Here is a 26,001-nt window from a genome sequence, read left to right on the forward strand (position 1 = left end):
CCTTTTTTTTCTCTCTAACTTTTCTTTCTTTTCAGGTGCAGCGTTTCTCGCTTTCGTCCGGTAAAGGTTGGAGTATGGGGTCAAATCAGGATCAGTTTCGGGTCCAACTCGATCAAGCAATGTGGGATGACTCGCCAGTGAGCCCACCCTCCACGAGAGATCTGAAAGGACCAGTGCGTGTGTGTGCCTTCCCCTTTTTGTTTACTGCAATTTCCCCACCGTGGGACGAATAAAGGACTATCTTATCTTGTTTGCAGCTCCTGGTTGAATTGGAGTCCCCACCCCGTGGGTGGACCTGGCCAGTCCCACAGAGGGTATAAAATCAGCTGAGAGTCATGCTGTCTCTCCATCCCACCTTAGAGGACGCTGCAGCCTGTCCAACCAATCTAACTTTATTTTTGGTTGACTTAGATATCCCCTCCTTGAACCCCCCTTCTCAACACCTCCCCCAAATACCAGCTGACCAGGTGAGGGGAGAACTGAAGAAGCTTCAGCCAAGAAAAGCAGCAGGCCCTGATAGAGTGCCCCCCGTCTCCTCAAGACATGTGCTGCTGAACTTGGGGAGCCACTCCGCTCCTCAAGCCTCAGGTGCAACAGGCTCAAGCCCCCCTGCAGTTTGACTACCGAGCAGGTGTGTTGGTGGATGATGCCATCCTGTACAAGGGTGATAGAGTTGTACATACATTTATCTCATATTTGCTTTGTATTATTTTAACCTCTTTTCTCTTTCTCTACCTCCAGAGGACTGCAGGCATGCCACGTAGGCCCATCATGAAGCACCCGAGGCCCCCATATGCACACCCCAAGTCGCCCAAGCATCCTCCCGTCCCCCAAAAACCCATCCATCCCCCACTCACTCCAAAGTGTCAGAGGACATGCTGTTTACCAGGGATGAGTCAGCCAGAAGTCTGGTTGACTTATCCCTGGTGAACAGCAAATTACTACATCTCCTAAACGACTGTGTTCATGATTTCAGAAACCTGCTTTTTCAAAAGTCACTACCTCCAGAGGACTGCAGGAATGCCACGTAGGCCCATCATGAAGCACCTGAGGCCCCCATAATCCCCCCCTCAAGACGCCCAAAGCAGCACCTCTCCCCCTCTCCCCTGAAAACCCATCCATCCCCCACTCACTCCAAGCTCACCCACTGATAGGCACACCCTGGACACATTCATGTGGAGACATACCTTTTTTCTCTCTCTAACTTTTCTTTCTTTTCAGGTGCAGCGTTTCTTGCTGTCGTCCGGTAGAGGTTGGAGTCTGCGGTCAAATCAGGATCAGTTTCGGGTCCAACTCGATCAAGCAATGTGGGATGACTGGCCAGTGAGCCCACCCTCCACGAGAGATCTGAAAGGACCAGTGCGTGTGTGTGTCTTCCCCTTTTTGTTTACTGCAATTTCCCCACCGTGGGACGAATAAAGGACTATCTTATCTTGTTTGCAGCTCCTGGTTGAATTGGAGTCCCCATCCCGTGGGTGGACCTGGCCAGTCCCACAGAGGGTATAAAATCAGCTGAGAGTCATGCTGTCTCTCCATCCCACCTTAGAGGACGCTGCAGCCTGTCCAACCAATCTAACTTTATTTTTGGTTGACTTAGATATCCCCTCCTTGAATCCCCCTTCTCAACACCTCCCCCAAATAACAGCTGACCAGGTGAGGGGAGAACTGAAGAAGCTTCAGCCAAGAAAAGCAGCAGGCCCTGATAGAGTGCCCCCTGTCTCCTCAAGACATGTGCTGCTGAACTTGGGGAGCCACTCCAGCACATTTACAATTTGAGTCTGCAGCTGGGAAGGGTGCCCTCCATGTGGAAAACATTGTGCATCGGTCCAGTTCCCAGGAAAAGCCGTCCTGGTGAGCTGAACGACTACAGACCGGTGGCGCTCACATCCCAGCTGATGAAGACTCTGGAGTGGCTCTTCCTCAAAGCTCCTCAAGCCTCAGGTGCAACAGGCTCAAGACCCCCTGCAGTTTGCCTACCGAGCAGGTGTGTTGGTGGATGATGCCATCCTGTACAAGGGTGATAGAGTTGTACATACATTTATCTCATATTTGCTTTGTATTATTTTAACCTCTTTTCTCTTTCTGCTCATTTGAGGTCGTGTTCAGCTGGTGTCTGGAAGGTTGCAGTCATCCCAGGCTGAAGCCAGAGCCGTCTGTACTTCCTACGGAGACTGGGATCCTTCAACATCTGCAAGAAGCTCCTGTGGATGTTCTACCAGCCACCACTCTATTCTATGCCGTGGTCGGCTGGGGGGTCAACCTAACAAAGAGGAGTGCTAACAGACTGGACAAACTGATCAGTGCTCGAGTGATCTCAGGAGCTATGCTGTCTGGGGCTTTTGCCCCTGGTAGGGTCTCCCAAGGCAGACAGGTCCTGAGTGACGAGCCAGCATCAAGAATAGCCTCCTGTGGAACCAACGCCGGGAAAAGCCTCCTGTGGTACCAGCGTCACGAATAGCCTCCTGTTGTACCAGCGTCATGAAAAGCCTCCTGTGGTACCAACTTCAGGAAAAGCCTCCTGTGGTACCAGCGTCACGAAGGTCCCTCTGTCGTTTAAAGGGTCATGAAGGTCCCTCCTGTGGTACCAGGGTCACAAAAAGCCTCCTGTGGTACCAGCGTCACAAAGGTCCTTCTGTAGATTTTAGGGTCATAAAGGTCCCTCTGTGGTACCAGCGTCACGTATAGCCTCCTGTGGTACCAGCGTCACGAATAGCCTTCTGTGGTACCAGCGTCACGAATAGCCTATGGTACCAGCGTCACCAAAAGCTTCCTGTGGTACCAGCGTCACGAAAAACCTCCTGTGGTGCCAGGGTCACGAAGGTCCCTCTGTGGTTTTCAGGGTAATGGAGGTCTCTATGTGGTACCAGCATCACGAATAGCCTCCTGTAGTACCAGCGTCACGGATAGCTTCCTATGGTACCAGTGTCACGAAAAGCCTCCTGTGGTACCAGGGTCACAAATGCCCTCATATGGTACCAGCGTCACGAAAGCCTCCTGTGGTTTTCAGGGTCATGAAGGTCCCTCTTTGGTGCCAGCATCACAAATAGCCTCCTATGGTAACAGCGTAACGAAAAGCCTCCTGATGTACCAGGGTCACAAATAGCCTCATATGGTATAGGTACACAAATGTCCTCATATGGTACCAGCGTCACAAAAAGCCTCCTGTGGTGCCAGCGTCACCAAAAGCTTCCTGTGGTACCAACGTCACGAAAAACCTCCTGTGGTGCCAGGGTCACGAAGGTCCCTCTGTGGTTTTCAGGGTAATGGAGGTCCCTATGTGGTACCAGCGCCACGAATAGCCTCCTGTGGTACCAGCGTCACCAAGGTCCCTCTGTGGTACCAACGTCACAAATAGCTTCCTATGGTACCAGCGTCACGAAAAGCCTCCTGTGGTACCAGCGTCACGAAGGTCCTTCTGTGGTTTTCAGGGTCATGAAGGTCCCTATGTGTTACCAGCATCACGTATAGCCTCCTACGGTACCAGCGTCACGAAAAGCCTCCTATGGTACCAGGGTCACGAAAAGCCTCCCGTGGTACTATTGTCACGAAAAGCCTCCTATGGTAGCAGCGTCATGAAAAGCCTACTGTGGTACCAGGGTCACGAATAGCCTCCTGTAGTGTCAGTTTCACGAAAAGCGTCCTGTGGTACCGAAAAGCCCACCCCAAGCCGCCCAAAGCACCACCTCTCCCCCGAAAACCTGTCCGTCCCCCACTCACTCCAAAGTGTCAGAGGACATGCTGTTTCCAGAAACCTGCTTTTTCAAAAGTCTCTTCCTCCAGAGGACTGCAGGAAGGCCACGTAGGCCCATCCTGATGCACCCAGAGCCCAAATCCAAAGCGCCCCCTCTCCACCCAGAACCCATCCGTCCCCCAGTCACTCCAAAGTGTCAGAGTACCCACTGTTTACCAGGGATGAGTCAGCCAGAAGTCAGGTTGACTGAAGAAGGAATCCTATCAGGCCTGGCTGGCTTGTGGGACTTCAGAGGCAGCTGACAGGTACCGGCAGTAGGGCCGGATCTAGGCACGGGCAAGGGGGGGGCAATGCCCCCCCAAATTTCAGGACTGCCCCCCCAAACGTGACGCCATGCAAACAAGAAAAACAGAGCGCTCTATGGTCTCTGGCTCCCATTCAAAGTAGCTGCTAGTGCTGATTGGTAAATCCAAGAGAGGGCGTGGCCTCTCCCTTCACTCGGGTCCTCCTCTCTCACTCTGTTGCTCACGCGGCACGCGCACACAGCGGGCAGCGGCAGAGACATGCGGCAGCAGAGCTGGGCAGAACTGTTTAGAAGTTTTTATCTGCTGTTTGTCGCTGAAATGACTCAATTACCCCGAATTTTAACTCTTTCTTGTCCTCATCTGTTGCTCTCTTTGTTTTAATGTGAAGGAAAAAGCGAGTCACGAGTTGACAAAGCGCAGGTTTGTGGTTGTTAAAGCTAACGCTGTTTGTAGCAGCTAAGCTAACAGTACCGGAGCATTAGTTGTGTTTGAGATGACTCACCTGTGACTCTTCGGTGAGAGCAGGGGGCTGCAGGGGGGAAAGGCCCCTGAGAGGAAGGCGGACAGTGGGAAGTTGGGGTTGTCTTTCATATTCCATTGAATTTTAATTTGCCTCTGCTCCTTAGTATAAACTTTAATGTTATGTTTTTTATAATATATTTTTTTTAAACATTTGTCCGTGGACAACAGACATAAAATAGCTGCTGGGTTAATTTAATGTCCACTGTCCTGGATAAATAAATAAAATTGAAATTCTTGTTAATTTTTAAAGGCAACAATAACACATATATTATTTGAAATCTTCTTCATTTTTACATCAGTGATTTACTACTATGTAGCCTGTTACTAAAACACAAACTCATATCTATAAAGAAAATGCTAGGGATGTCCCGATCAGGTTTTTTTGGGCCTGATCCGATTCCGAGTCATTTGATTTTGTGTATCTGCCGATACAGAGTCCCGATCCGATACTTTTATAAGACATTTAAAACATGAATAAATTGAATAAACAGATTTGTGTTGTCCCTTATTTATATTTCAATAACCTTCTTTTATCATTAAAAACTTAAATAAAACACTTCTGCTCTGCTTTGATAAGCAAGTAAAAATACAGCAAATATAAACTAGGGGAAAAAATACAATTTTCTTGTTATATAAGTGATAATTAGTCATGTGGTAACATTTAGTGACTTTAGCTTTAACATCTTTAGAGCTATTGAACATTTGTGACCAAATGTGATTCCTGTTCTCATTTAAAATTCTTAAAAATAAATTATGATTTTGTTTTAGCATAAAATTTGATGAGTTCATGAATAGCTGATCATTATTAGTTTTATTTATTTAGTTATTTTTAAGATTATGCGCTTCTTCTTAAGTTCTTAAGACATCACATTTTTGGTTTTATTACCACAGTAGTTAATTTTCTTAACTGTTATTTCTCTGTCAGATAAATAAAACAGGCATATCAAAGGACAGCTCGGGTCCTAAGGACTTAAATCACGGCGCTAGCATGTAGCAATTAGCAGCTGCTGTGTAGCCATATGTCTGCAGCAGGAAGAGCTTCACATTAAAAAGAAAAAACTACTGTCTTTCTGTTGGAATACCTTTATAGGTTGTTGTTTGTGTTATGACAAACCAATAGAGACATTTGCTGTCAGTTTAAAGCGTTTTTAAAAGAGTTATTGGTCCCGGAAAGTAGCTTTCTAGCTAGCTTTGTTTACGTTAGCCATCTGCTTGAGCTGTTGTCGTTTTCTGGTGATGACATTTTGTGATCTTCTCATGACATGCAGACTTGGAGTGGAGTATTTATCCGGAATGATAAGATGAAATATAAAGCTCTGATCGCAATGAGAATAAATGAAATATCCGATCCTGATCGGACAAAGGAGTCCGATTCCGATCGAGTCCCAAACACGTGATCGACCCGATTTCCGATCACGTGATCGGATCGGGACATCCCTAATTCTCTTCCACGTTTGTTTTGGACGACACTTCTTCTGCTGCTGTCAGTAGCAAATACTTCAGATGCAGCGCCCTCTTGTGGTTGTTAGAGGTAACATCTGCTAAAGTGGGAAAATCGCTAAAATATGAGCCGATTTATGTCTTAAAAAAATAAAAATAAGTCGCTCCGTAGTATAAGTCACATCCCTGGATAAACTATGAAAAAATCTGCGACCTATACTCCGGAAAATACGGTACTTGTTCCTAATAGATCCCTGGCATCGGGAAGCTTGTGGTTTATGTCTAATAGTCAATAATGGTCTGAATGTTTTCAGATGTTTTCAAAGTAATTCTTGTTCCTATGAGATCTCTTGCTGTATGTTAAAAAGGTCAGGTTCAAAGTGATAATATAGTAACATAAAAGTTGTGCATTTCTAGTAAAGAAACAGAAAGGCAAATCTAAACTCTGTGATATTGTAGACTCTTCAATCAACAAATATGTGATATTGGCCACAGTTACAGAGGAAATATCGGTTATTGATATCGGTATTGTCCATCCCTAGTTTAGGCACCACAACCAGTTGAATGAATGAATGAATGAATGAAATGGTTTATTTCAAGCAATCAGTAATAATACATGAAAAAAAATAAAACGACATTACATCTAGATCGCTTGAAAGGGAATGGGAGGAAGCGAACTTATATAATCCCACCCCGGCCTAAAGATTCAAAGATTTTAAAAGATTCAAGATGAACTTTGTTTATTAGTACTGGTTCGGCACCAGATAGAATTTATCCTTAGTTGCGGGGTCGCTGGAGTCTACCCAGCCACAGACGGGCGATGGTGGGACACACCGTGGACAGTTCACCAGTCCATTACAGGGAAACGGAGACAAACAACGACTGGACAAATTAGTCACCAATAAACCCTGAAGCAAGTTTTTGGACTGTGGGAAGCAAAAAGATATCATGCAAACTCCACACAGACGGTTCCCCGTCAGGATTTACTGGAATGGAGGAATCTGGACACCAACCGCCCCAAACTCACCTCGTTGGTCCGACATTGAGCACGAGGAAGACCAGGACCACCATGAGGCACACGGCTCTCCTCTTGGGGGCGGTTGCCTTCAGGACTGTGTTCTACAGAAGGAAGGCAGGAATGTGTGAAGGTGCAGCGGTGCATGATGGTGCAGCGGTGCACGATGGTGCACGGCGGTGCGCGGCGGTGCAGGCCGTGTGGCGCTGCTGGACCTGCACACCCACCTCACTCAGCAGGCCCTCCAGCTGCTTCTTCAGGCTGCCGTTCTCAGACTTCAGCACCGCATTTTCAGACAACGCCAGTTTGAGGCGAGCCTCCAGGGACATCAGGTACTCTTTCTTCTTTTTCCGGGACAGTGACGCCGACTCTCTGTTCTTGATCATGCGCTGCTGCCGCTGGGACAACTTGGACTGAAATGAAAACGACAAAAAAACAATGAAACAGATTTTAATCATCTGACGTTCATCTTTAGAACCCACTGAATCCCTTTCAGGGTCGAGGATATTGTTCTGGTCACTGTCAGACGAAGGTGGGTGAGTGTCACACTCACGTGCACACCTAGAGCAATTCAGAGACATCAATTAATTTATTAAGCTTGTTGCATGAGGAGAACGCATAAATTCCACGCAAAAAAGTCCCAGCTGGGATTTGGACCATGAGAGCACTAACCGCTACACCACCATGCCCCCAACTCAAACCCAAGAAGATGGAGAGACTGTTATTGTGAGAGAGCGGTGAAATAATGGACTTGGCCACCAGAATTGGCCGTAGATCCGATGTTCCCCTCAGTATTACGACACCATGTTTACGCTCTCATGCCATTTAGGTCAGAAATAACTTTAGATTCAAATGAGAACGTTGTGGTGAAGTCACTCGTGTACGTAATGGGACTGAGAGGAGAAAAACACTCACATCGTGGCATGCAAACGTACCTACAGCTGCCTCAAAGACATTTTATTGCTTTTATTAAAGCCAAAAAAGCGCTCAGGCGTTCTTGTGCGACTTCAAACTGTGTTGGCACAAAAAAGCAGCAGCAAAAAATGAGATAAACCAGGAATGAAAGTCTGCAGTTTTCACACCAGACACGTCTGCCGCTGCTGGGCCAATAAAACCCAACAGTCGGTACGAATCTACTATTTAAAGTCTACGTTTGTCCACTTGTAAACGTTGAAGTCCTGATCCTTTAAAGGAGGATTTATGAAGTGAGTTCAAACACAATAAGCACAAATTTCATTCATTTCCATGTTAGGAGCAGCAGGTCTTCTTACTTGACACTAGGGCTGCCACGATTGGTCGACTAATCGACTATTAAAATAGTCGTCGACTAATTTAATAGTAGATTAGTCGTTACTTTATATTATATGGAGTCAGAGTTTAGTAAAGTTAAAAGTTATAATGTCATTCTGCTAGCTATTTGGACTATTTTAGCATTTATTAAGAGTTTTTAGCCTATTATTTTAGCTAATTTAGGATTTTTTTCTGTTTTTTAAGCTATTTCGGAGCTTAGCTAACACTTCAGCTACATGCTAGCTATTTTGGCTAATTTAGTATATTTTCTGATTTTTTTTAAGGCTAATTTGGAGTTTAGCTAATATTTCAGCTGCATGCTAGCTATTTTGGCTAACCTATGTTTTTTTTAGTTGTTTAGGCTAATTTGGCATTAACTAATATTTTAGCTGACTATCAACTTCAGCATTTTCAGCTATCGGCTTCAGCGTTTTTAGCTACCAATTTCAGCATCTTCAGCGGCCAAATTCAGCATTCACACTAGCATTATCTCAGGTAATGCTATATTTCTAGTTTTTAGCTAGTTTAAAGCTGATGATGGTTGAGAGGTGAGCTTTACATCCAGTTTGCGCATGACCTGATTAGTCGACTAATCTGAAAAAATAATCAGTGATTAGTTAACTATTGAAATAATCGTTTGTGGCAGCACTATTTCACACCAACGACGTGAGAGTTGAAACGGGAGGTCTGCATACAAACCCAAACACTTCTGTCCATCCGTTTCCCCCTCCAGCGCTCCTCTTCAAACACTCTCCCCGGGTGAAATCATCAGATCTGCTGCCTAATAGGACCTCTGACGATAAAGTTCTTTGAATCTCTGTATTTGTGTTTCCGTCTCCTGAGAAACCCTCCTGTCTCCCAACCCCAGATCTGGGAGTCGTGCCACCAGCTCAACCCTGGGAACACTGCAAGAGAGCAGTTACCAGGGAGTGCAGAGCAGAAGGGGGGGTGTCCCATCACCCCACAATGAGGCTGAAAATGACTTGAATGGGAAGATGGCAAAAGTGAAACCCATCGGGAGTTGATGGGAAAAGTCAACAAGCGGGACCAGAAATCCAGTTGCTCCACTCTGAACGGGCCTGGATGTAAAAGGGTTAATGTGACTGATGCAGGGGGGGAGATCCTGCATAACAACCCCCCAACAGATGACGTGAGAAGAGAGCTGGCAAAGATATAACAGAACATCTGACCGTCACGGGGCTAAAGAGGAGCAAGAGAGAAGGAAGTGACTTCATTTACTTCTGTCTATTTAACACAATATTTATGCTCCTAGAAGACTAAAAAAATATAAAAAGTCACTTTGTTATTAGGGCTGTAACGAGTTTCCAAACATGGATCTGCAGAAACATCTTTTAAAACCAGTCAGACGGAGTTCGGTAGCTTTAGCAGTAGAGCTGCCACGATCAGTCGACTAATCGACTAATACAATAATCGACGACTTATTTAATATTCGATTAGTCGCTACTTTATATTATATAGAGTCAGAGTGTAGTAAAGTTGAACAAAGTTGTGAGCGTTCAGCACCAAAAAAATGTACTTTTTTTCATATTTGACTCGGTGAGACCAAAACTTTATCTTTAGTGTAAAATAGTTCCTCGTTTCAGATGTTGACCTCATTAGAGAGATCAGGAATATACCTTCTATCAAACTCATTTTGACAGGTGACCTTTGACCCTATACACCCTTTAAAAGTGATACCAAGTTGTTACGTCATCTTTAGGGGTGGGGCGTCTGTCAAAACAAGTTTGATGGAAAGTATATTCCTCATCTCTCTCTCATTTGATTTTATCTCGTTTTAATCCCAGAAACTAATGAAGGACAGAAGCTGCACGATTCATTTAAAGTTGAATAAACCATCATCTCTATTTTGAGTTAGTTTAAAGTTAATGATGGTTAAGATGTTTGCTCTACATCCACTTTGCGCGTGACCTGATTATTTAACCAATTAGTAAAAATAATCGGTGATTAGTCGACTAATAAAATAATCCATTTAGCAGACATTTCTGTCAAGGAGAATGAAAACTTTAAACAAAGGAACCCAAACCTTCATGGAAGGGTGAGCGTGAGGTCAATTTCAACTTTTAAACAGTTCGTTGAAGCCTTTCTTGCTTTTTCATTTTATTTAAGAAACAAGTAATGCAGTTAGATTTTGAAAATTAAAAAGCATTTCTGTTAATCTGCTTTAATTTTCAAATTTGATATTTGTAATTGAATTTTTGTACAAATTTACCAGAGATTTTCTGAAAATGAAATGTCAAATCCACCTTTTCTTTATCATTTTAATTATTTCACAGAATGAGCGGTGTTGAAGAAGGAAAAGAAAAAGCCGTTTGGAGAATGGCTTTTTCATTTTATTTTAGAAAAAAGTAATGCAGTTACATTTTGAAAATGAAAAAGAATTTCAAGTATTGACATTTACGTTGAATTATGAGTCACAAACGCGTCCATATCATTTAGTTGATGATTAATTGGTGATTAGTTGACTACTACAAAGAGGGTTTGTGGCAGCCCTGGTTCTCACACTTCAACATTGATCTGTGAAATTATCACATTAAATTATTAACACAATAACATAGTTTGTCAAACACAAGCATCAGCGGAAAAGGATTTTTTTTAGCAGAAAAGAAAATGGATAAAGATCCATCTCTGGTTTTATGGATCGATTATTTGCATGCCGACCTCTAATCGATTCAGAATGATTAATCGATTCTTTAAACCCTACTTTCAGCTACTTAAACAACAAGATATGAGATTAAATATGTGCTGATTAGGATCAAACTGCCCTAAACCTGATAAAAAACAAAGCAATGTTCCTTTTCCTTCATCTCCACCAGCAGCAGGACTCTGGATTCCTCTGATTTCAGGCTCACATGGAGGTGAAGCCTCTGCTGCTAAATCCCTGTCTGCATGGGAGCCCATTACGCCGAGCCGATCCCATGATGGCTGTTTACGGCTGTCCCGAACGCCTTCGTTCAGCTCAACACCTGCCAGAAGCGTGTAATCGTTAGCAGCCATTTAAACACCCCGGCTTACACGGGCCAACAGTTGAGCGGGAGCCTCTCCACACATATAGATGATATAGCAGCAGCACCTGGCACCGGGATGGCATCTTAAAAAAACATTTCAGGAGTCCAGCCAAACCACAGTGAGCGAGCACAGCTGCAGAGGAAGGGGGCGCACTAACGTACACATATGCTAAAGCCGCTGAAGGGACACTAGGACAAAGTTCACCTATAGTTCCTCTATAACTAGCACATAAATCCTGGAACGTTTGTTTCCCGTCACTTAAACATGCAATAATTAGAGTCTGCTGGACTTCGTATATGATTTTTAAACATGCAGTTCTTGTTTTAATGGAGAAATAAGTGATGCATCGGCTCCACGAACGCCGCCCCTCAGCATTAATGCGTGCAGACCCTCCCTTTTAATCACCTATTGTGAGCTTTATTGACTTGAGAAATGGCAGCGCCGTGTTGGTTTTGGCCCTCGACACTCCTCTCACGGTCTGGCTAAACGCACACGCCCACGGGTCATTATAATCACAATAAATGGTTGTCCAGACCAATGTAATTAAAAATGCGGACACTTTTTTGGTTCTTTTCACGTGAAAATTGCTTAATATGAGCTAAAATGTTAATTTCACTAAACATTTAAGTGTTTTCTGCAGGATTGGTAATTAAAAAATATTGTTTTTTTTTTATTTTATGTTGCTTGAGACACTAAATAAGGATTTTTCTTGTTATTTAAATGAACCAAACCCAGAAAAAAACAGTAAGTTGCTGTTTTAGGACTAAACAGTCACAACAGAATTAAAAAACAGACCAATAAAAAGACTGAAAGGCATTAAAACAGTAGTAAAAATGAGGGCAAAGCAATACAGCACCACAAGCACTAGTGCTGGGCGATATGATATAACATACCGTGTGGCTGATAGAAAAGTGTCCATTGTGCCATTCCTCTTCTATTGTTTCTAGAGTTCCACGATAACTTCAGTTACTGATAATTATTGGCTGATAGTTGGCAGTATGATGTCACGCCGATAATTCAGATAAAAAGTTTTTTTTATATAAAATGGACCGATAATTGAGGATTATTTGAATTGAAAAAATGTCCTTGTTACATTACCCTTTGAGTTAAAGGGTAACCAAACGCTAAGTTAACTTTTTTGTCTGTTGACCTCTATAAATGGGGCTTCAAAAGTGCAGTTCTTGAAAAATGAAAATGAACTTGTTAAATTCATGAACATACAGTCAAAAACCGTCTGTGTGCTGCCCCCTACAGGTTGAAACGAGGTATTACAGTCAAATTTTGTGATTGGTCAACTGGTGTGAGTCCCAGAAGTTTCACGTCATGATGCTCTGAGTTCCGGTATAAAAGCCCCGCCCATCTCTGATTCTGTAACGGGCGGTCGTTAGCTTTAGCATGGCTCGCACGGCATTGCAAAAGCAGCGCCTTGATTATTTATTTATTCTTTTTTCAGTTAGAATGTACAATACATACAAATCATTGACCATTGATCTTTATTACTGGATGGGCTCTTGCTGAAGACAGAGACGTGCACGCACAGACGCCATTGTTATGCACTGAGTCACATCATCAGAACGCAGCTGTTTCACATGCAGGTATCAACCACAAAAATCGGGCTAGTTCCCTAATTTCTTAACTGGTTTTCACAAAACATGACTCGAATTAAAGCTTAGAAAATGATTAATGTCGTGGTATTTTTAAATTTTTATTATCTCTAAAAACTAAGCCGTAAATAGTGCAAGAACTGCACCTTCTAGTGTGGCTAAATGAAGCTAACCTGTCAATCATAGATCCAAGCCACACCTCCGCCTCTCAGTCTGGCTCTACTAGCCCCGCCCCCTTGGTAGCATTTTTTAAAATCTGGGCAGAGAATGGAGTCAGCCTCCAACTGCCCTGTTTGGTTACCCTTTAAAGTCTTAACATTTGTTCTGACTATTGAAATGAATTTCTCTATTCACAGGCAGACTGAAAAAGCTAACAGCGTTTGTACTGCCTGTTGTTCAATCTATTTGCAGGTAAAACAAGTTCTACAAATTTGTCGGAACACATAAGAGCCACAAAAAATATTTGCACGAACACATAAGAGCCTGTGGCTCTTATGTGTTCGTGCAAATATTTTTTTCTCAAGTATTTAAAACAAATATTGGCTCGGTATCGCCTGCAAGGAAAATATCAGGTACAAATGTGTTTTTCTAGTAAGAAACTTAAAACTTTAATAAAAATGAAATACTCAGAAATTGCCATTTAAGCTTAATTTTCTTTAAATTTGCCACAAGAACGTGTTAAAAACAAAAAAACAGTTGGAGTGAGTCTTTAAATGAAGTGATTCAGCTGCTCCAAAAGTTAAACATTTGCTGTCACAGTTATAACAGGACAGAAATGTAAACAGACATCTCTCAGTTTAGTGCAGCTGTCCCGATACCCTCCCAGAACACGCAGGAATTACCCCCCAAAAGCAGCAACAGATGAATCAAACCCAAATGATTTGGTTTTGATTTCATTGAAAGATTAGGACAGTATTATCCCAGTCCCGGGTCAGCGGCGGTTCTGGACCGGTCCGTGTGTTTTAGATGAGGTCAGCAGAGTTCCCAAACTTTGTGAAAGTTTTTCCATCAACAGATCTTTTTTTTCCGTCCTCCTCAGGGGTGCGAGCATACTCCAGGACAATGACTTGATTCAACCACGCATAGAAAAAAGACATAGGCAGAGATTTCACCAGCAGAGTCCAGACCTTAATCCCACTGAGAATGTTTGAGGAAAGAAAGATGCAGCAGCTGCACAAGTCTTCAAAAATTTGAGTTTTTTTAAATTAACTAATTGTGACAACACCAGCCACATTGTCATCCTTTTTTAGTGGATGAATCCACAAATGTTTGCACGGCGCACAGCTGCGTACGAGGAAATAAACGTGCTTTGGTCCGAGTCCCCATAAAGAACCACAGCTGCATTCTTAAAGGGGGCCGGCATTGGGTCAGCATGGCAGAAAGACATCAGTAAATAACTTAAAAAAAGATTAATCTGGCAAACCAAAGCGTGACAGATCAGATGAATGATGTGGTCATATCTCAGTATTCACAGCTCAAGAAGAGCCTTCAATTATTTAATGAAGTGTGCAGAATAATTTAACTTCAACATTAGAAGAAATTAGCTTCTGACCTTTATAAATATTTAAAGACTCACTCCAATAAAACTGGTGTTTTAATGCTTTTTTCTCACGATGGAGAACATTTAAAACAGAATAAAACTGAGTTTAGGAGTATTTATTTATTTAAATCATCTAATAAAAGAAATCTTTAAACCAAAATAAAAAATATTGATAACTTAAGCCAATGAGACCTATAGGCTAGAGTTGCTACGTTAACTTGTTGGAACGGTACAGATGTCCGTTTAAACAAGAACATGACTTCACTATAAATTATTGCTGTAATAGGAGAACTTCTAGAAAACATTTGAACGAGATCTGAGTGAGTTTACTCTCAGTCGTGAACGTTTAGGCTGATCTTGTCGTCTAAAGTCAAAGTCAGCCACCAAAGTTCTGATTCACTTTCATCATCGGACTTACGTCGTCGTCTGAGGAGGGGGAGCGGAGCTGGACAGAAACCAGAGGGGGGGCAGATACAGAAACGGGCCTGTCCTGGCTGAGGGTCGGCATGGCAACCACCCCTCCAGTGATGGCTTGCGGTGTTTGGATCTGCAGCAGCTGGCTTGGCTGAGACAGCACAATGGACGGACCTGAGGAGGACCGGAACACACAAATGTTGAGACTTCAGCATCATTTTTTAAACTTTCATTGTTAGTTTGGATATTTTAGCATCCTCTGATCCCTCTGTAAACCCAGTGAAGATATATTTTACACAATTTTTAAAAAGTAAGCCATTTTTCCCCCATTGAGAAAGGTAATTTCATTTCTGCAAGTGCTAAACGTATTTAAATATCTGTGAAACATCCCATCATTATTCTGCCTCAGATGAATCACAATAATTGTCCTATAAGAACTTGTGTTTGTTATACTGAGTTTTTCTCACTTAAAATTAGGTTTGGGTCGATAAAAAAAGATTAATCGATCTGAGCTTGACAGGTAAATAATCGATCCATAGAAGTAGAAATCGATCTAACCCATAAAGCTAAAGTCCGCTAGCTTGATGCTAACGTACAATGGAATATCCCATGGGACGGCTAATGCTAACGCTCGGTTGACGTAAAGATTTGTTGTTAAATGATCCAAAGCAACTGTGATGTTTATGTTTTTGTTTATATCTGAAGTGAACAGAAAATCTTTGAGTGTGACTTTGTTTAAAGCGATAAATACCATTAATTTTTTTCTAAATCTTTGTGTTTTTATCCGTTATTGATTCTAATTTCTGTTATAAATAAAAGACATAAATGATGATGATTAAATGCATATTAGTTTAATTTTATCACATTTATTTTATGGCAACCAACCAGACTTAATATATTAAATAGTGCGAATTTGATTTTTGACTCGCTGATTCATGAATTGAATCTTAAGTATAGAAGTGGTAGCATGTCTGCTAACGAAAATGCTAACACAGCGTCTTCAGATCAGGTTCAACACCTGCAAGAAGAATTTATAAGTCAGAGTTAAGACGCAATTAAAACCACTTTTGTTTTTAACAAACAAAGACCAGCCGATCTTATACGCTTTAAAAAAGTGAAGTAATCAATAAAAATGTCTCATTTCTCTGTGATCTCCAGCTGGGACTGAAAACAAACAAGAACTGAACAGAAACCAGAACTTTTTGGTCTTGATCAAACCAATCAGCCTCACAGAACAGAAACAGACGGACCCAGAGCCAAGTCTGCTTGAGAGGTCAGATCATCCGCCTACAGGTCCAGCACAAGTATTTACCCTGGCCTTGATAAAACTGATGCAACACGCCGACTGAGGCCAATAAATCTACAGAGCCAGAATAACCACGATCCTCTGACAAGGAAACGTATAAATACTTCCCTTTTATATGAACGTTATAAACTTTTTATTTTTTTTACTAATCATCTGCTGTTTTATTATGTGGGCCACGTGTGGGTTAAAATGTAAAGTCATAACCACCTCACTATCAAACAGTCACCTTTATGAGTCTGAGATTGATAGTTTAACACTTGGATTTTGGCGCCACCTGCTGGCCCTCATTTATACATAAAACAATAAATACTTTCATCAATATATATTGTTTTTAATTAAAGATGAAAAAAAAATCATCAGAATAATTAAGCAGATTGTCAATTCTGCATTTTAATGGAATAAAGAAGACTGATAAAGAAAAAATGTGTTGCAGTGAGGGCTCTGACCTGAGGGGGGCGCTGGCTGGATACTGACTGGAGTCTGTTTTACCACCGGGAGCACAGTGGTCTGCAGGGGCTGGATGATGATGGTTTTGGGCTGCAGGGCCGCTGGAGTGGTGGCCAGCGGCACCGTTGTGATGATGGGTTTGGGCTGGATGGAGATCTTTGGGCCGGTCTGAATCGGCCTCTTGAGGGGCTGAGCTGTGTTTAAATAAAGGTTTGGACATGAAATGAACAGATTCTTTACTTACAGTTGATCTTTTCTTTAAGGAGTACATTAAATTAAATGCATTTGTCAGTGGACGATCTTCAGACTGAGCGTGGAGCTCACCTTGTGTGGTCTTTGTGGTCCTCCTGGGAACTTTCTTAGGTGGTGGAGAGACCTTAGAAAAGCCGCTGGAATCTGAACAGACTGAAACCGGAGACGGCTGTTGCTGTGGAGACAGGGCCTCATCCTAAAGAGAGAACAGAGATTTGAAGTGACAAATTCTGGGGGACAGCGTAGCGTGTTAATGAGCTCCGTTGTATCGAGCTAGCAAGCTCCGCTGTAGCAAGATAGTGAGCTCGTCTATACCAAGCTAGTGAGCTCGTCTATACCAAGCTAGTGAGCTCGTCTATACCAAGCTAGTGAGCTCGTCTATACCAAGCTAGGGAGCTCGTCTATACCAAGCTAGCGAGCTCGTCCAATACCAAGCTAGCGAGCTCGTCCAATACCAAGCTAGCGAGCTCGTCTATACCAAGCTAGCGAGCTCGTCTATACCAAGCTAGCGAGCTCGTCTATACCAAGCTAGCGAGCTCGTCTATACCAAGCTAGTGAGCTCGTCCAATACCAAGCTAGCGAGCTCGTCTATACCAAGCTAGTGAGCTCGTCTATACCAAGCTAGCGAGCTCGTCCAATACCAAGCTAGCGAGCTCGTCTATACCAAGCTAGTGAGCTCGTCTATACCAAGCTAGTGAGCTCGTCTATACCAAGCTAGTGAGTTTCACTGTTTTGTGGCTGTAACGAGCTAGTGAGCTCATCTACAGCCAGGTAGCGAGCTGCGCTTTAGTGAGCTAGCAAGCTAATCTATACCAAGCTAGCGAGCTAAACTGTACCGAGCTAGCAAATGTCGTTAGAACGAGCTAGCAAGCTCATCTATACCAAGCTAGCGAGCTACACTGTATCGAGCTAGCAAATGTCGTTATAACGAGCTAGTAAGCTCATCTATAGCAAGCTAGCGAGCTCCGCTTTAGCGAGCACCGCTGTAGTGAGCTAGTGAGCTACCAAGCTTCTCTGTAGCGAGCTCCGCTGTACCATGGTAGCAAAAGTGGCTGTAGCGAGCTAGTGAGCTCATCTATAGCAAACTAGCGAACGCCAATGTAGTGAGCTAGTGAGCTCATCTATAGCAAGCTAGCGAGCACCGCTGTCCACCAACCAGCTGGCTAGCATAGCGAGCTAACCCACTGAGAGACCACTTAAGCCAAAAGTGGGTTTTTAATTTCTGCCCACTGTAACCCTTCCCCTCTCCTTTGCTTGTTTACATTAAAAGTGGGGTCATCTGGACCACACCAGACAGTGCGCTAAATTTTTTTTTTTTATCATTGATTTTTGAGTTTCACTAATGTCCATGGCAGACATAAAATCCTGTCCACATTTGTCCACATTTGTCATGGAAGGAATCACATATCAATATGGGTGGAGTCATCCGGACCCCAAAGACAGCAGAAGGGTTAAACCATGTGGGGCTCACTTGGCCGTGCTCACTGTGATGGTCATTCTGAGTGCGACACATATAAAAAGCTGGAAGCTGCCTCGTCGAAGGACTTATCAAAGACGTTGTGTGGACAAACGTGTCCTTGGCTGGACGAGCAGACGGCCAGACTGATGTGCATCCACTGTTCTGAGCCAGAGAGCGACGTAACCCTCGTCTTTGTTTTGACACGCCGTGAAAACATCTGCCATCTAAATTATGCTAATGGGACTAAAGCTGCCAACGCCTTCTTTAACGAGGGACGGGAACGAGCTCAGACTGACGGTGACTCATCCGTGTGACAAGGTGTTTGAGGCCGGCGTTAATAAGAGTCGTGTGCGGGTGATGCAGACCACGAGCGGAGAGCAGCTGGCGTCTAAACACCAAACGGAGGATTTTTCTCAACACACATGTACATATAAACACAAAAGAAAACATTTGTTTAGGAAATCTGGTTTAGATGCAGACGGGGAAGGTCGAGAGGTCAAGGCTTACTTGAGAGGAGTAAGGCGACGGCGCCTCCACGGAGGACGGCGAGGGAACGGAACTGAAAGTGTGAGCTGGTGAGAGCGAGTCCTCACTCACGTCGCCATCTGCAAAGACAAACACGTCAAGACTCTGTATGCAAATGAGTTCAGCCCGGTTCACTTCAGCTTTACTGAAGTGATCCCTCACTACAACACGGTTCCTCTTTAATTTTGTGTGTTTTTTACATTTTTTCCAGTGCATAATGTCTGCATTCTGATTGGCTGAGCTGTGTCTCCTTCACAGAATGTGTTTAGTTTGCTAAAGTTACTTAAATCTTTAATCAAGAGCAAATCGTTGGTTTATTTTGGACTAAATTCTCTACAAAAGTTTGAACTTTGAGAGTTTAAACAAGAGAGAAAAGTGTGAAAATGTTCATATCTGTCTGAAAAAGTTTTACAGCCCTAAAACAGCTAGAACAGTGGTCCGTTAAACTAAAATAAATGATATTGATCATGCTAATTATTCTTTTTTATGGTGCACTACAGAACAATTAACCTTAGTTTAGGTGCAGAAAATTATTCTGCATTCATGTGACGATGGAAGATTTTTAGTTGTTCTGATGTTTTCCGAGCCAGACGGCCATTTTTCCCATAATTCCAACATCACATGAATGCAGAATTTCTTTAGGTCTGCGTTTTTTCCTGAGGGACATCAACCCATTGGTCAAATCGTCACTAAAATGAGAACAAAAGTCGCATTTCTGAAAAAAAAATGTAACTGACCGTCCAACTCAGAAAACAACCATGAAAATCAGAAAAACAACAAATCTTCAAACATTACACAAATGCAGAATGACTTTCTGCATCTAAAAAGGTCAAATTATTAGTAGTGCACCATCTATGGGAACACACTAGAATTACAGAGAGAATAATTTTAGTTTATTCCAGTTTGGCGGGCCAGATTAAAAAGTTTAACGGGCCCCCAAACTCCTGATCTAGACAAAAACAAGCAGAAAGAGGGAGAGAACTTTCCCTCTGAAATGATGAATCACTTTACATGATATTTAGCAAGTTTCCTCAGCAGCTGCAGTAAGTCCGCGGCAAGTTACCATGACAACGCATCTCACAGCATAAGAAATACCGGTGAAAACTGAGATTTATATGTAAAATATCATGAATAAAGTACTAAAAACGAATAAATATTTATTTATTTCATAAGAGGCCCGTGATAAAAGCAGAAGTGTCCATTATCTGAAAGTAAGAGCCGATGCGTTCATGGACGCATCATCTGGATTTATCCCTTACACATTTGTTAAGATATGATAAATACGATAAAATACAACAGGTGAACCTTCTGACTGCTGTACCTGTGCAGGTGCTTCCTGACACCCCGTCGCTCCACTGAGGAATGTCGATATCAAAATCCAGATCTGGACCCTCATTCACCTGAAACACAAATGAAATCTTTACTTAGTAAAACACACAACATCGATAACAGAGTTTGAATCTATTTTTACTTTTACTACAGTGTTTGTCCATTTCCCTGATGGTGATGCCTCCAAACCTGATCAGTAAAGGAGAAGTGACTCACATAAGCGGCACTCTGGAGGGCCTCCAGCAGCTCGTCTGCGTCTCCCAGGTCATCCAGCTCATCGAACAGACTTATGTCTGAGGAAAAATGACAAACACTGGAGTTTAAATATGTTCAACTACCACTTACATGGGATAAAGTTCATGTGTGACATTTGTTTTATGGTCAGAAAAGAATGGTGACTTCAATATGAATTCACAGAATTAGATGTCGAGATTCCATCAAAATGAATATTAACGACACCCTAAAGGCTTTGTAGCAGCAGAAGTTTCCGTTTCTTTCTGTGCGTACACATTTGGGTGAGGAAGTCTGTTCAGGATCTCAGTTTGCAGGATATTAGTGTGGCAGCTTCAAACAGCTTTTCAAGAGTAACATTTATTTCTTTAAGGGTTTTAATAAAGTCTTAATTCTCAGAAGAAGAGGAACAAATGAAGGGAAAATGCAGTAGAAGTGTCCTTCTCTTTTATCCAGAAATCCTTTCCGTGTTCGGTACCCAAAGGGCATGATGCAATGATCCTGATGCCTCTTATATTTTGATAAACCAAATCAGCTGCGACGCTTTGAACAGACACGGAAATTGTCAACAGACTTGATGCCAAAGGGCAAAGCAGATGATGCAAGCAGGACGTTTGGAGTGAAAACGCAGATGAAAGTCGGGTCCCAAAAGTCTGAGAGGAGCCTGAACAGAAGACCCGTCATGAATCCTAAACTCTCCGTCTCCACAGAGAGATTTCAATTATTTACCAAAATCTAAAATGTAATATTCCATTATTGGAAAACAATTCTGCAAGGATAGACATTCTTTAAATAAGTGAGTATATTAATGGGAAAACAGAATGCAGTTTTCTTTCTTAGTTTCATCTGAATTCTTCATCAAAAGGATTCTTAATCACATCTGTCAAATGTATTCACTGAGGCAATAATGATCTGCTTTTTTGTCATTTTATAATGAGAGAATAAAATAAAAAATGTCATTATTTGATGCTCAAAAGCAGATACACAACTGTTGCAATGAGGAATTTTAACAGCAGAATCACGTCATGAAATTTAGGAAAAAATCTTTTTTTTATCTCAAAGCCTTTAACTATTTATTTACATTAAAAACTTCTATTGGAGATACCATGGTGGTTTCATCTGAACCCATCTAGTTTGAGATATTCTATAAAATCAGAAGAAACTTTCAAAATAGTGCTTTTCCTTTCAGAAATTTAGAATTCGGACCAGAATGCATTGGCTCAAACTTTATGCGCTTCCTGTAGCTGAGGTATATTTGAAACTTAAAGCAAAAAATATTGTTTTTGAACTTGTGATACCCGCATGAGTTCATGAGAGTTAACTGGTTTATGGGGGTAAAATGTATAGGAAGCGTGGGAATCGATTAAAAAAAATGAATTAATCGCAAGCCTAGGATAAATTAATCGCTATTAATCGTGATTAATAATTTTTTTGTTTTAATAACTGTATTTGCTGACCACTTATTATCTATGAATAATCACAATATGAAAACATGAACAAAACTGTAAATCTAGAACATTTATTTTTAATTAGTGCTGTCAACCGATTAAAAAAATAACCCGATTAATCACACTTTTGTGTTGTGATTAATCACAATGTTATACTGCGAACATTTTAGATGACATTATGGCGTCAGACCACGGAGCAAATTGTCCTCTTTTTGTAAAAAAAGCTATTCAAACCAAAAAAACAGCAAGATTAAAGTACTAAAAACCTAACGTACTAAATATTTATTATGTAAATAACTTGTTATAAGTAGGAAAATACTTGACGAATTGGTTTAACACACACCGTAGAAGCCTTATCCACTGAATTATAGTGAAGGACTGCTTCTTCGATTCATTTGCATTAATAAATATTAACACGTTAATTCTTTGTGATCAATCGTGCTCGTTAATGTTCACAAGCCTGGTAGGAAGTAGTAAGCTGGACATGCAAAACAAAACATAAAGCTTATCAGCTGTGGTGCAGCAGTAAACTTCTGACTGGAGGATTGACGGTTCGGTTCCCCCATTCCCCCCACCCCCCCATCTCTCTTTATATGTTGACAGTGAATGAATATGTCAGTACATAGGTTGATGGGACGGTGACTGTAAAGCACTTTAAGTCATAAAATAAAAAAATAATGTAATTATATTTAAGTGTAGACTCCACTTGTTGTCACATTAAAAGCTATGCAATGTAAACGAATGAAAAAAAAATGGGAAAACTACAAGTGTATTACAAGTGTATTTTTATGAAATGTAACTTGAAAAACAATAAATAACATATATTTAAATAAAGGTTTTAATTTTGTTTACAATGAATGTTTGGCGTTAATTGTAAGTTACACAAAGTAAATTTAATGTTGTTGTGAATTGTTATTACAGTATTATTACTGTATGTTTTGAATAAATTGTTTAACAGAGAAATTATTAATCAATTTATATGATTTGCAAAAACTTATAAGAAAAGTAAATAAAATCCCCATCATCATCATAAGAACACGTCACGTCAAGCATAACTAGAAAGCCACTATTATTAGTATTATGTAACATTATGGGTTAAAGAAATGGCAAAAGAAAACGAAATGTCGCTTAAATGAAGATTTCCTTTCTATTGCAACAATAATTTTAATTTTAAACCAGTAGTTTATTTAAAAACACCGAACCGGATGTTGCTTCTAGCAGGGTTTTCTGTAAGTTACATCATCACAGCATCCGCGGCTAATGCTAACCAGCTAGCTAACGCTAACCAAGCAACACTTTTGTCAAACTGCTAGACCAGCAGCTTTGAACAGACGCGTTTTAATGTAACCGTATAAATTCTAAGACAATTTAGGAGCTAAAGAGCGGTGCTGCAGTTGGAGCATCTTGAATGTTTGAATCTTTCTAGAAGGAACCCGCTTACCCCACTCCTCTCCTCCCTGGTCGATGGAGGTGATGGCAGCCTCACTATCCATACCTGGGTATTGCTGATGGTTGATAAAGTCTAACATTAAATCTGACGACATCCTTGTAACGATACATTAGTGACTTATCAGCGAATTAAACCCGATCAGAATCACGCATCACGTCGCTGTCAAACCGTACGGGGCTGGACAAATGACGCTGAGATACACGTCTGTCTTTAGCTAGCTCTACGGAAGCCGGCGAGGGACAGAAGCCACGAATTTACATGTGTACGGTTTCAGGACATTTGTTGCCACTAGGAGGCGGAAGATCACAAGTTTCTCTTCTCTGCGTTCAGTTGGTCCAAGTTTGACCTGTAAGAGGAGTGGCAAAGAGTTCATAACCTCCTGCGGAAGGAGTAGAGTGACTGAGGGAGGTTTTTACTGTAAAATCAAAGCCGCTGTGAGATCATTTCTGGTATTTAGGACTAAATATGAAAACATTGTAATCATTTATTTACATTCCTATGATTCAACCAGATTGATCTGTCTTAGGCAAGCTGTTATAATAGCTGAAAACGCTGAAGCTGATAGCCAGCTAAAACATTAGCTAAATGCCAAATTAGCATAAAAAACGTAAAAAAAAAAAAAATAGGTTAGCCAAAACAGCTAAAAACAAAGCTAAATTATTCAAAACAGCTAGCGTGTAAATTTTAGTCTAAATCCAAAACAGCCTAAAAAACTTAAAAAGAAAAACCTAAATTAGCCAACACAGTTAGCGTGTAGCTGAAATATTAGCTAAACTCCAAAATAGCTTAAAAATATTGGTAAATGCCAAAATAGTCTAAAAAGCTAGCAGAATGCTAATTTTTAAAACGTTAAAACCATAATTTTTTACCATAATTATGATAAAAGGCAGGAATATTATACCACAATAAATCAACTTAAACCTTAAATAACTATCAATATTTTACTCTCCATAAAAATATATTTTGTCAAAATTATACAAGTTAGAAATGAGCGCAAGATAACATCGGGTTATTAATAACAATAAATGAAATGATCTGAAGGGCCGGATAGAATTACCTGGAGGGCCGGATCTGGCCCCCAGGCCTTGACTTTGACACGTGTTTTGCCATATATAATATATGTATCTCAAAAAATGAACCAAAATCGGCTGAATCGTACTGTTAACAACAAATTATGATATGAATCATTACATCGTAACATTAAAAAAGAATTTTCCAAACTCGTCTCTAATTCCATCAAATAAAAAAATAAAATATTTTAAGGAGATCTGAGATACAGTTAGATGTGCCATACCATTAAAATTATGTGCTAAATGGTTTCTGTTTGTCAATTCAGTCTTTGAATCTCATAATATGTTTAAGATAAAAACAAAAACAAAAAAACTAGCATAAATATTCCAATTGCAGATTTTACATTGCTAAAACCTAACAATTTGAAAACAGAATGTGGCTAAAAAAGGAAACTGTGTAAATAAATAGAAGAAATGTAATTATTCTAAGACCAAAGGCATCACATTCATAATAACTGTTATCAGTATTACTTTCTGAAGAAAAAATAGTAACCAAGACAATAAGTGAAGTGAGTCGGTACAAATTCAGGTCTGAAAAACCCTCCTAAACCTTGTATACTCATGTTTCATTATGTTTTCTGTCTCAGGAGATGACAAGGTTTTAACGCGTCGCTCGTCTAACAACTCTGCTGAGACATGGAGGCTATACACACGTGTCAATCATGTAAACATTGCCGAGTAGCACAAATCAGGGTGCGATTCGCTGTTAACATCAAGTCAAGTTTTGACATGACTTGTAAATTGGTGTTAAATCCCCTCAAGCGATTATTGGGGTCAAAGGCTGTGTCAGTGAGACCGGACACACAGCAGAGTCCTCTGAAGAACGGCGTGCTGCTGATGCGTCCTCTTACATGTCCTTTTCTGCACAGTCAAACCATCTGGTTTTAGATCCTTTTGGTCACATTTGGACAAAAAAACAACCATACAAATGCAAATAATGTGAATATTTTTCTTCTTTATTGCAAGTTTGAAGTTCATATTAGTTTATATTTTAAAATCTATAAAATTTAGATGGTGTAAAACATGGGTCCCCAAACTACGGCCCATGGGCCAGATCTGGCCCTCCTCCACATTTGGCCCAGCCCCCAAATCTGTTTTGGCTAAATTAGACATTTTTCCAGATTTTTTGGGCTATTTTGGCATTTAGCTAATCTTTCAGCTACATGCTAACTGTTTTGGCTAACTTAAGCTTTTTCCAGATTTTTAGGCTAATTTGGATGTTGGCTAATATTTTAGCTTTATGCTAGCTGTTTTAGCTAAATTAGACATTTTCCCAGTTTTTTTTAGGCTATGTTGGCATTTAGCTAATATTTCAGCAACATGTTAGCTGTTTTGGCTAACTTAGGCTTTTTTCAGTTTTTTAGGCTAGTTTTGAGTTTAGCTTTTATTTTTAAATTTATGCTATAGCTGTTTTAGCTAAATTAGACATTTTCCCAGTTTTTTTTAGGCTATGTTGGCATTTAGCTAATATTTCAGCTACTTGCTAGCTGTTTTGGCTAACTTGGGTTTTTTTCAGTTTTTTAGGCTAGTTTTAAATTTAGCTTTGATTTTAGCTTTATGCTGGCTTTTTTAGCTAAATTAGACAGTTTTCAATTTTTCGGCTATTTTGGCATTTAGCTAATATTGCAGCTACATG

At 41.1% G+C, this 26,001-nt stretch overlaps 2 protein-coding genes across 2 annotated transcripts in view; one reads left to right on the forward strand and one right to left on the reverse strand.

Moving 5' to 3' along the window:
- Nucleotides 1–23,533, reverse strand: part of atf6 (activating transcription factor 6) — a gene marked incomplete in the record, with an annotated part of 42,430 nt that extends 18,897 nt beyond the window's left edge. Inside the window, 9 exon segments of the mRNA XM_024278453.2 lie at nt 6,986–7,077; nt 7,201–7,386; nt 14,853–15,022; nt 16,601–16,795; nt 16,926–17,049; nt 18,820–18,917; nt 20,159–20,237; nt 20,383–20,459; nt 23,287–23,533. Coding sequence (XP_024134221.1) covers nt 6,986–7,077; nt 7,201–7,386; nt 14,853–15,022; nt 16,601–16,795; nt 16,926–17,049; nt 18,820–18,917; nt 20,159–20,237; nt 20,383–20,459; nt 23,287–23,389 — 1,124 coding nt within the window.
- LOC112150283 lies at nt 1,100–4,461 on the forward strand (the record flags this gene model as incomplete). The annotated part of the gene is given in 4 exon segments (XM_024278454.1): nt 1,100–1,365; nt 1,444–1,653; nt 1,728–1,984; nt 2,107–4,461. Coding segments are annotated over 3 exon segments (741 nt in total). The 3' UTR covers nt 2,459–4,461.
- Nucleotides 23,534–26,001: the final 2,468 nt, after the last annotated feature.

The sequence above is a fragment of the Oryzias melastigma genome, linkage group LG4 (genome assembly GCF_002922805.2).
Source record: "Oryzias melastigma strain HK-1 linkage group LG4, ASM292280v2, whole genome shotgun sequence".
NCBI lineage: Eukaryota > Metazoa > Chordata > Actinopteri > Beloniformes > Adrianichthyidae > Oryzias > Oryzias melastigma.